Raw genomic sequence first — 12,536 nt, 5'->3', positions numbered from 1 at the left:
AAATCATTTTACTCACACTCATAGCTTCAGTTGCCTCCTATATGCAAATGAGTAAATGGTCCATCCCACTGATCAAATCCTACCATCAATGGAAGATGTTCATTAAAATATTTCAGTTAACATACATTTCCCTTCACATATGCACTAAAACCCAGGATTTCTTACCAGTTGCTCTACTTTATCATTAATGCTCCACTTCATCCCTTTGCTTTTAATATAATCAGATATTTCTCTTTTCCTTCAGCCCCCACATCTAGGTCATTAACTGATTATCCAGCTATTCCTTAGGCTCCCTTCTTTAAAACAATTACAGCCATGAATCATCTCATGCTTAGCCTACCAAAGCAGCCTACAAGCTAGCTGAGTTTACTCTAGTTCTATTATTACACCCCTCCCCTGGGCTATCTTTCAAGCAACTGGCAAAATCTGTACTTGTCATAGCTCTCCCATTTAGAAAAATATACCAACTCCTTGCTAACTACCCATCTCTATACAGTAGCCACCAAATTGTACTCCATTTGCAGATATTTCATTTTCTCTGCAAGCGATGTATTTCCCATCACTGATTGTTTGATCTGTAAAACTCAGAAAGATAAATCCAACAGTCCATACATTTTAAATGAAAACCCAATTTGTACTATTACAGTTAGATCCAAGTTATTAAATTTTTATCCTTTGATAGCCTTTACTTCATCTTTCTCACCACTGGCATGTAAACAAAGCTTTCGCCAGCAAGGGCTGGGTTTATTACACCAGTTCTTCTTTCTGCTCTTGGCCCCAAGCACACCACTTTGCATATTAAAAAAAAAACTAGACATAAGCTATTGTTCTGTACAGAAATCTGAATGGGTAATAATGGCAGATGACAAAAACATTAAAAGCCTTTAATTTCTTGTATAGTTAAAGCTGCTTTAACACTTGGACCTATGTGAATTTACATGAAACCCCTAAAAGATCTGTTTTTTCAGAAATAAACATTTTGACCTATATGCAGAATCTGATAAGGAAAATCAAGTTACACTAGGTTCATCAAAATGTAAAATACAAAAATAAGAATTACTGTCCATAAGTGATGATAAAAATCAAACATGAAATTGGTATATTTTTCTAAAATCATGGAATTTTCCTAAATGGAAAGCTGTGAAGTTTAACAGACTTTTTCATACTTCTAGAGCTTTGTCCTGGTTTGTCACTGCTGTAGAATAAACACTGAAGTACTAAAGGCAATGTTGGCATCTTAAACCCACCAGCCGCTCTTTGGAAACTCTATACAAAGTCGCTATGAGTCAGAACTGACTCAAAGGCACTTAAGAAGAGCTTTGCTTATTTGCTGCCCATATGTCTTCCACAAGCTTCATGCAAAGAAGCACATCCCTGCTATCCTCAGCAACATGAACATTGGAACATGGTACACAGGCAATACATTTAGTGAACGATGAATGCGTCTGATGACTTTTGGAAACAAATACCAGGTAAATATCCCTAACTGTGGATAAAATCTAGAATTCTTCTATAAGCCATTTACAAAGATGTTTTAAGGGAGTTCAAAATATTTGCAATATGAATACTTTAAACAGACCTGTGAATTCTTCTTTCAATAATTAAGATAACATTTAATTCTATTCTCAAGCTACTACACTTTCAGACATTTCTAAAATACGAATGTGTTGATACAATAGAAAAATTAGTCAAGATTCATTTCAATTCCTTTAAATTACAATGTTAAGGGGCTCACTGATGGTTTAAGAGATAAGTTTGATTACCCCTTAAAATTCCTAAGTTAAGGTAGTAGGGATTTGATTAATTAAAAACTATTAACTCCTTCTTCACATGTCTAAGACTTGAGACGAAAAAATCTTACAGTGGTTAAGTTTTAATTCTAAGTTTGCTGCTCCACGTCTAAAGAGAGATGATTTAAAACACAAAGCACAGCTTAATTTTTAAGTGGAAGTTTCAGAACTTTCTGCTCACCATGTTCATATGTGATAGATTATATATCTACATTTAAGAAAAAGAGATTTTTTTTAAAAAAGGAAAAAATGTTAAGTGAAATATTACCCTGGTTTTCTCCTAAATGTCCTTGTTGTTATTAAATGCTGTCAATTCCGACTCACATCGACCCTGTAGAGTTTCTGAGGAGCAGCTGGTGAGCTTGAATCACCGACCTTGAAGTTCAATGACTTTGCAATCTGGTACATTAACCCACAGCACCACACCAGGACTCCTTGGGAACGTGAAAATTAATTCATGACTTTTTATGACTGAACTGTTTTCTTATTTTCCTATCTAAGCATTAGAAAAGTCCACTTACAGATGATATGCATTCCTAAGCTATAGTTTACTGCTTAGTAAGGAAGTAGATGTGTTTTGCCACAGTCCTATTTCTTTTAGCATTTGAAAAAGTAGCCTGGAGATGAGCACTGGTGTTCACCTTACTCTCTGGTTAACTCCTGTGAAGTCAGTGCTGTTAGGAAGTCCGTTTTACATGAGCTCAAGATACCTAACTAAGGTCATATGCTAGAATTGGCAGAGGTTGGGATAGAAACTCGTACGTCTGGGTCCAGAGCCTGTATTCTTATTCTATATATTAATTGTTTAATTTGTATCACTAAAACTCACCTAAAAACTAATCAGTGCTTCCCATCCAGAGTGATTTTGCCCTTCAAACTCACTACCCCAACTTGGGGGACCATCTGGCAATGTCTGTAGACATTTTTGGTTGTCATAAGTTGGGGTGGGATGTTCCTGACATCTTAGTGAGTAGAGGGCAGGGATAATCCTAAATATTCTACATTGCATGGGGGTGCTTTCCAGCCCTGCTCTTAGCAACCTTGCAATAGGTTATAAATTCCAAGAGTGCAGGGCCCTGATTGATCTTGGTTGCTACTGTAACCTTAATCCTAGAAAATGTTTGACACAGTATTTAAGTATCTATTGAATTAATAATCATCCATTTTGAAGAGCCTAGATAGTACATTTCTGGTAGGCAGCAAATATTAAAGATACTTGAATTAATGGTGGTGGTAACAAAGAGTCAAGTGCATGCACGATATTGTATACTGATTGATTTTAACTCATAGTGACCCCATGTGACAGAGAACTGTCCCATACGGTTTTCTAGACTGTGATCTTTATGGAAGCAGATTGCTAGGACTTTCTCCTCCTGAGCTGCTGGGAGGGTTTGCACCACCAATCTTTCAGTTAACAGACAGGTGTTTTAACCAGTACACCACTAGGATTCCTTAAATGGATGTAACCATCCCTGTCACTGCATTGATTTCAACTCTTAACAAACACCCCAGTATGGGTTACTGAGACTGTAAATCTTTACTACAGTAGACCTCATCTTTCTCCCAATGTTGCCACCAAAACAAAATTCAAGCCCACTGAGTTGATTCCCACTCCCAGGAAGCCTGTATAGGGTTTGTTAGGTGTAGATCTTTACAGGAGCAAAAAGCTTCCTCATGATTCTGAGGGACTGCTGACCTATGGTCAGCAATCCAGCACACGCTCTCCAGTGCCACCAGGCCTCTTCAAATGCACTCACAGGTCATAAAACATTCAGGGGTCCTACTCCACAGACCCACTTTTTAGGTTTAATTTTCTCCCCAAAAAATATACATATAAAACCAGTTTTGGCAAAGCAAGTCTCTTATTTAAATGGGCTTTTGGAAGAACAAATGTATATTTTTCTTCAGGTCTTTAAATACATGTGAGTAAAATATGTGAAGGTAAATACGTAAGGAATAAGATTTTTTTCCCTTTAAAAATGAAAACCTTTAAATGTCTAGGTCAAACAGAATATATTTAGGGGGTTAACAGAAATCTCTAAATGAGATAGCATTACTAATTAATTGCTGATATGCTTCAATGACTATTAAATAGTTGAGATAGTTTCAGAGCTTATTTACAAGTTTTACAAAAGAATTAAATTACAGTACACGTAAGACAGAGACAGATGTTATCCAAAAAGAAAGTAGTACCGAGTCCACTTCATTCAAAGATCTTTATAACCATAATATTCTATGTATAACTTCATCCTACGTTTAAAAAAAAAAAATCCATCAGTGTAACATAGTAAGAATTGTCAATCCTTCTTCCTTCAACCCAAAGAGCTATTGATCGTTACCCAGAAGGCATTTGCTTATAAGTAATATTGCTTGATTTACAAAATTCTCTCCCCCAAGGAAAAGTTCAAAAGGTAGTTATGTGGATTTTCAAACAATACTAGGAAAAAAATCTTTCACTCATCATTCCTATAATTAATGAGTTTAGCTTGCCCAAATGTCAAATTATAAAACCACAATGTGTAAAACGCACCTATTACATTTAAAAAGTTAAACCCATATTTATTTACTAGCATTGTAACACATTACACAAAACATTCAAGTGGCAAGTAATTATAATGCAAGCCCTTGCATGGCAATCCAAATTTATTGAACTACTGATGCTAAGTTATACAAAATTGCACCACTTTAATTAAGGCTTTTAGTTTACATTTGGCCACCTCAAAGTAGTTGTAACATTAGGTTGGTCAATTTAAATACTGTGGCTCCCTGTTGGATAGACACACAATCTTTACACCCAAACAAATGCATACAAAGCAACAAGGCATTGTTAAATAAAACAGCAATAGTTACTGCAACTTAGGCCTTGTGACCAATTACACATGATTAAAATTACTTCCCACATTCACATCCACAGTACTCGTCCACCATTTAACATCTCAACCAAAACGTTACACATGTGAAACAATCACTAACAGGCAAAAATACTAAACCTGTATATTTGGTATTGCAAATACACTTATGCAGGAGCAAGCAAGGGATTCACAGTGAGAATCTACAGCTGCAGAAGCCTGAAAATGATTTACAAAATTGTTAAATCATTAAAAAATTGTTTGAAAATATATACTTCTAGTTGTAGACCCTCACTGTATACACAACTATAAACATTGTTCCCTATGTAAACAAAAAAGGAAACATATAAGAAATTTGAAAAGTCTGGACATTTCCTTCCCAACAGATATTAAAGGCAACGTCTTTAGTCTAAGACATTATACTGAAAGGACTATCATATTTTAAAGACAAGATCACTGTCTCCACAGGTTTTTCAAAAATTAAAAAAAACTATATAGCTGTGTTAATCAAAGCGCTGATTTTGTACAATACAATGATGACCTTGAATTTCTTAAAAAAACAAAACAAAATACAAACCAACCAATAAGCTACAAGTATCAAAGAAGCAGAGTTATCTTGAGTAGTCTATATAGGAGCTCTTTGGACTTTCTTTTATTATGCTAAAATAGTGGTGCTTTTAAGATTTACATTATTGTACTCTCCAATACAAAGTATGGGGTGTGTTAAAGTATACAGTACACCATTTTCATACATGTACAACATTGGTGGATGAAGAATGTCTCTTAGCAGTAATACTGGATGTAGCCTCTGGTTTTACCAGTTGCATACTCTAGGACTATTATATAAGTAAAAATCTCTCTTGTGATACTGGAAAGTGATCAGAATGTGCAAACTGATGTAGTAGCTTTCATCCGCCTCTTTAAGGGTACCACCACAGGAAAGTCCATTTAAGATGTTGAAGGGTTAACAAAGTTGGAATGCTGGCACTGTTGAATTGGGCAACAGTTCTTCAGACCTGACAAAAGTTAAAAAAAAAAAAAAGTAACATATTAATATAACAATATCATAATCACATTAACATAACATAGGAACACAGTAAGATAACTGTCTTAATGTTTTAAAAATGAATATAATACATTCTTATCCTAATCATTATACTAATGATAATGTAACAAACATATCATATTTCATAACACAATACAGTGTGCGTACACATTTCATCTTTTCATTCCAAAAAGATAAATCCTATTACAATTTAGCTAACCTTATTAGACCAAGATTAAAAGATACCAATACAAACAAAAATTATGAATACTAATCTTGAAGAATGTTTACATAAATCCTAGAATTACAATGTAAATGTAAATGTACATCTAAACTAGAATTTCTACTATCAGGGAATCAAGACCATTCTTCCTTACTTATTCTTTTAATAAGTAAGTTCTCAGAACTACAAAAAAATAGTATTTATTTCATAATGGCTCTTTACCTCTTTACAACTGTCAGTTATATACTGTCGAATTCTAGATTTTAACAGATTCTGTCAACTTTAAGATGGATGTCAGAAAAAGCTGCGATTACAATAAAATCATATGTAATTAAATTTTAATGCTAAGTACTTATTTTGAATGATTTTTTGCTATGTGCCTAGACTGGAAAAAAATGTTTTTATTCCTTCTGGAGTTCAGGTTTATTGCAAGTTCCAGTAACAGTTGTTAATATAGATATGGTTGCTGAAATCATTTGCACAAATGTGTTGAACTTCAGATCTCATTCAGAGCCTGAAATCTCCACAAGCTGGCAATCTAGTGTTTTAAATGCTAGCATTCTGTATGTAGCAAATTGGGAAGGGCAGATGGAGTGTGCGACTTCAGGCACATGTGTGCTGTTGGGCTGGGCACATGGACAGGAATGAGGGTATCAGCAATGAGACAATATACTTGTTAAACAGAAAGCCTTAAATGGAAGGTTGGTACAGATACTCCAAAGAGAGACCAAATCAGAGTACTATGGTAGCAAAGGTCATTTTACACAGGGGGATACAAGGTCACAAGCCACAGAAATTCTCAAGGATGAAAACACAGTAAATGATGGTTTAATAGTAACTGAGCAAGAAATCATCTTTGACATAACAGCAGGAACTTACAGCTGAGTGCTTATTATGTGCTACACAGTGATCTACATGCTTTATAAGCATTAACTCATTTAATACGATTATTTTCAAATTCTATATAAAAATGAATGCTCAGTTTTCCTTTGTTGTCGCACCTTTGGGCTTTTGTCATGAGTGGTTTGAACCACAAAGTTGGCAGTTCAAGCTCACCAGCTGCTCCTTGGAAACCCTATACAGTGTCACTGTGAGTTGGAAACAATTTGACAGCACTTAACATCAAAATAAGTAAAATTTTCAACAGACCACCAGGCATGTCTTCTGAGGTATACCTAGGTGGTTTCGAACCCACCAACCTTTCAGCTAAGGTAATGCTTAGCCATTTGTGTCGCACCAGGGACACATTTCAAAATGCCTGAAATATGGTAAATGTCCTAAAGGTTAGATGATGTTATTAGTGCTGCTCTAGATTTAGGAACCCTGGAGGCACAGTGGTTAACTGCTGAGCTGCTAACAGAAAGGTCAGTGGTTTGAACCCACTAGCTACTCTGAGGCAGAAAGATGTGACAGTCTGCTTCTGGAAAGAATGAAACTTTAGAAATTCTACAGGGCAATTCTACCCTGCCCTACATGGTCGCTATGAGTCAGAATTGACTCACAGGTAAAGAGCTTGGTTTTGTGGCTTTATCCCACCATAGCACCTATTGCTTGTCTACTTCTTTCTCTAGACTTTAATGAAGGTGAGCAGCTAAGGGCAGAAGAGAGATGACTGAACATACCTGGCTCAGAGCTACAATGTATTTAGTACATTAAAGCAGCTGACATGACGACTTTTTGCGGGCCTTCCCAGGCACAGGAGTTTTTCTGTTAATTTGCCGCACTAGGTCATAAAAGATCTGCAAATATATTAATTAAAAAAAATTTATAGGAGAAAGAAACCAAAAGAAAGTAAACCAACAACAAAAACCTAAAAAAAAAAAAAAAAGAAAAAAAAGTAGGATTTCCATGCATATGAAGTGAACCCAAAGAGCAAATATTCTGTTCAGTTAATGAGTGACAGTAAAACCAGTTATTCTTATGCACTTACTGAGTTCTTTTCTATTACTTTGTTGTTTCAAAGGGTCTAATTTTTTTCTCCTTAAAATAAGTACTGAGTTGAATGCATCTCAGAATACTTAGTTTCATCAGAATATTTACCATCATATAAAAAAGCCAATAATTTAATTCTCTTCACATCTTTCTATATGTCACTTCAAGCTCCCTTCAAGGCAGGAATCACATAGATAACAGGTCTTTCTGAATTTCTGTCCTCATATTTTATATAATATCCTTCATAAATCTGAAGACTTCAATCTGTTTTCCACACGCCTATCATTTCTGCCTGCTCTTTTCTTCATACTAAATTTAACAGAGACTCAAACAGCTTAATGACATACATATATCTAGCATAAGAATTTTTTTGTTTATAAGATCAATATAGTACTCTTGAGTACACATTTAGAGTACACATCAGGCTGTATTAACACATAAACATTATTTCTCATTAATTATAAATACTGAACTCCAAAACAACTTCTTTTAAGTATAACATGTGGCATACATACCTCATTAACATTTATTTTTGACTTTGCAGAAGATTCTAAGAATGCACAGTTGTTCCACTGTCGTGCTAGATTTTGACCTTGTTCTTTTCCTACAACTCTTTCATCTTCTAAGTCACATTTATTGCCAACCAGAATCATTGGAACCTAAAAATAAAATTTGTGAGGGTAATAAATAAAAATATGCCCCACAATTTAAAATCCAAAGAATTCTTAGAGAACCCTAATTATTCCGTTTTATGTATGTCAAGAAGTCCTGGTCAGCGGTTCAAGCTCACCAGCAGCTCGTTGGAACCCTGTATAGGGTCACTGTGGGTGGGAACCGACTTGACAGTACTTAGCATCAACATTATGCCACAGAACAAACAGCACTGACAATATACAATAAAATGTAAATGAAATATGAAAGTCTTCACAATATTGATATGTATGACACACTAGTTAAGTCCTGATTTTCAGGTGCATGTATGACGGTGTCAATTGTCTCCACTGCTTGGGAATGTCTAATGGGTAACACCAAAGAAAAGAAGAAAAAGGGAAAAAATTCTCATATATATGTTCAATGTACAATTAAGGAACTTATACATGAAATTTTTAGAAAACTGTGACCTACTTAAGAATGAAAACTTCAAAACAACACTTATTCTGCATGTAGCTGATAACTTCCAGGAAGGTTTACTGTGCAATTTTACAATGAACTTCACTTCCCAAAATGCTTTTCGTATAATTAGTCTCTCTAGCAAGTGAAGAATGTGGTCCTTTGACCATGCAAAGAATCAACTATAAAGAAAAAACATCTAATATATTCTTTAAAGGTCCAGCAGAATCAAACCATATCTGAATTAAATATCCTTTACATTTACAACAAACAACATGTAAAAGATCCAACTTGTATAGTATACAAGAAATCAGACAACAGGCGGTGGGGCTGTAGGAAAGTTAAAAAGCTATTTAACTGCCTTAAGCTAGAAAGCAACATTATAAACCACAGACAATCTATGTTCCAACCAAGCAGCCCTTTCTTAGCCTATTCCTTGCAGCTTTCACACATTCTCAACTTTGCATATTGGCTTACCAGGACCCCCGCACCTGCCCCCAATCTGTAAAACTTTTAGATAACTTCAACACAACTCAAAGGTCTACCATTTTCACCACCAAGCTTCTCCTATCTATACTAGTCCAAATCGACTCCCCCCCCCCCAGAATCGACTCTTAATTGTGTGACAAATACAGTTGATCCCTGAACAAGAGAGGTGGGTGTGGGTACAGGGTGTGGCGCATGACCCTGATGCCCCACTTTGTACAGCTGAAAATACGTTTATAACTTTTAACTTGCCCCAAACTTAACATCTAGCCTACTACTTGCCGGAAGCGTTACTTACTGATAACACAAGCAGTTGAGTGACATATATAGTGTATGTATCATAGAAGGAACCCTGGTGGTGCTGCAGGATAAACACAAAGGATAGGCACAGGACTAGTAATTGCAGTCCTGGTGTGGTGTTATAGGATAAGGCACTGGACTGTTAACCACAAGGTTGGTGGTTCAAACCTACCAGCTGCTCTGCAGAATAAAAATGAGGCTGTCTGCTCCTGTAAAGATTTACAATCTTGGAAACCACATACATGATTCACTATGAGTCAGAACTCACTTTCTGGCAGTGTTTCTTTTCTTTTTTTTAAAAAAATGTATTATATAATGTACATTTAAATGATTACATAAAAGTGGCCACTTCAATATGACATAAATAGTACTTATTTAGAAAAAGTGGTCCTCAGAGTTGTATCCTTTCACCATAATTTGTTGTTGTTATGTGTCGTTATGACCCCTAATGAGATGGATTGGCCAGGTGGTATCAATGATGGACTCAAGTGTGGCAGCGGTAGTGAGGTTGGCCCAGGATCGGACACTGTTTCGTTCTGCTGTGCATGGGGTCGCTATGAGTCGGTTCCAACTCGATGGCACCTGACAACAACAACAACATGTGCCGTGGAGTCGGTTCCGACTCATAGCAATTCTGTACAGGGTTTCCGAGGCTGTAAATCTTTACGGGAGCAGAAAGCCTCATCTTTCTCCCACGGAACGGCTGGTAGTTTCGAACTGCTGACCTTGTGGTTTGCAGCCCAATTCGTAACCACTACGCTACCAGAGCTCCTTTTAGGCAATCTATATGCTGAGCAAATCACCAGAGAAGCTGGACTATATGAACAAGAACATAAAATCAGACCTGGAGGATGGCTTATTAACAATGTGTGATATATAGATGGCACAACTTTGTTTGATGAAAGCAAAGTAGACTTGGAGCACTTACTGATGAAGCTCAAAGAATACAACCTTCAGTATGGACTACAACTCAGTGTAAAGAAAACAAAAATTTTCACAATTGGACCAGTAAACATTTTTCCCTGGATCCATAATCAATGCTCACGGAAGCAGTAGTCAAGAAATCAAATGACATATTACACTGGGCAAATCTGCTGCATAAGATCATTTTAAGGACTAAGGTGAGCCTGACCCAAGCCATAGTATTTTCAATTGACCTCATATGCATGGTAAAGTTGGACAATGAATAATGAAGGCTGTAGAAGAATTGATGCATTTGAATTATGGTGTTGGCAAAGAATATTGAAAATACTATGGAAGGCCAGGAGAACAAATAAATCTTTCTTATAAGAAAGACAGTCAGAATACTCATTAGAAGTGAGGGTTGCAAGTAAGGTAAGTAAGTCTCACATACTTGGACATGTTATCAGGAGGGACCTGTCCCTGAAAAAGGACATCAGGCTTGGTAGGGGGGTGGGTCAGAGAAAAAGAGAAGATGAATTGACACAGAGGCTAAACAAACAAAATAATTGTGAGGATGGCACAGGACCAAGCAGTGTTTCATTCTTCTGTACATGAGGACATTATGAGTTAGAATCGACTCAATGGCATCTAAGAACAATATATATTTTCAGGTATGCAACAAAATGTTAAAAATATACTTTGGAACTGTTGCTGTTCAGTATGGTGGAGTTGGTTACGACTCACAGTGACCCTGCACAGGGTTTCCAAGACTGCAAATCTTTACAGGAGCATAAAGCCTCCTCTTTGTCTTGCGGTACTTTGGAACTAAATACTAAAAATTCAGGAAAGTACTTGCTTCTTAGCTAAAACAAAAAAACAAAAAACAACCAAACAAGGGTCCATATACTCTATTCATTTATCTTGAAATGGCTGTAGCTACACCTAAGGTACATATCAAATTCAACTTTTTCTTGTAACGTCATGACTTTGCTTCTTTGAAGCGTTCATTACCAGTGGCATTTGGTATGGGTTCAATGGTGTTCTTTTTCAAGGTTATGGTATTAGTAAACATGAAGAAAAAAATACATGAGCACTGGGAAAGATCACTATTTATTGCAATATGAAATTTACTGGTGAGAAGAACTACTCATGTGTAATTGTTTAGTATTAGATGGAGCTTAAAAAACAAGGAAAAGTGCGTAAGTGGACCTCTGCACTTGAAATCTGTATTGTTCAGGATCAACTCTATTTGTTTTGCCAATTTTGATTCCTTAATTTTAATTTCTTTACATTTTCAGGGTCAGTCCTAACTATAAACCCATTGCCACTGAGTTGATTCTGACTCATAGTAACCCTATAGAAAGAGTAGAACTGCCCCCCTTTGGGTTTCTATAACAAAATTTTTAAGGGAACAGAAAAGTCTCATCTTTTCTCCTGTGGAGTGGTTGGTGTGTTCAAACTGCTGACCTTGCAATCAGTAGTCCAACATGGTACCCACTATGCCACCAAGGCTCCTTGGTAATGTTGCTGCTGTTGTTAAGTGCTGTTAAGTTGCTTCCAACTCACAGTGATCCTGTGTAGGGTTTCCAAGGAGCAGATGGTGGGTTTGAAGCACCGACCTTGCAGTTAGCAATCCAATGTTTATCCTACAGCAATACACTGGGATCCCAAGGCTCCTTCATATAATATTGTTGTTAGGTGCCATTGAGTCAGTACTGACTCACAGTGATCCTGTGCACAACAGAACAAAACACTGCCTGGTCCTGGCCAACCTCATTACTGTTGCCACACTTAAGTCCATTGATGCTGCCACTTTGACATTCCATCTCACTGGTGGTCTTCATCTTTTTCTCTGATCCTCCACCTTACCAAACATGATATCCTTCTCCAGCGACTGG

At 36.4% G+C, this 12,536-nt stretch overlaps 1 protein-coding gene across 4 annotated transcripts in view; it reads right to left on the bottom strand.

Annotated features, from left to right (window-relative positions):
* Positions 1 to 4,400: 4,400 nt before the first annotated feature.
* RAP1B (RAP1B, member of RAS oncogene family) overlaps positions 4,401 to 12,536 on the bottom strand; it is a 16,856-nt gene continuing 8,720 nt past the window's right edge. The window contains exons 5-7 of one of the 4 annotated variants that reach the window (XM_006859535.1): positions 8,355 to 8,498; positions 7,530 to 7,646; positions 4,401 to 5,655 (exon numbers count right to left, since the gene is read on the bottom strand). In XM_006859535.1, coding sequence (XP_006859597.1) covers positions 7,560 to 7,646; positions 8,355 to 8,498 — 231 coding nt within the window. In that variant the 3' untranslated portion in view covers positions 4,401 to 5,655; positions 7,530 to 7,559. The remainder of the gene's footprint in view (positions 5,656 to 7,529; positions 7,647 to 8,354; positions 8,499 to 12,536) is intronic. The other 3 variants (XM_006859537.1, XM_006859536.1, XM_006859538.1) reach the window with 3 other exon arrangements.

Source organism: Chrysochloris asiatica, unplaced genomic scaffold, assembly GCF_000296735.1.
Source record: "Chrysochloris asiatica unplaced genomic scaffold, ChrAsi1.0 scaffold00033, whole genome shotgun sequence".
In the NCBI taxonomy this organism is placed as follows: Eukaryota; Metazoa; Chordata; class Mammalia; order Afrosoricida; family Chrysochloridae; genus Chrysochloris; species Chrysochloris asiatica.
This window is presented reverse-complemented; position numbering and strand designations above follow the sequence as displayed.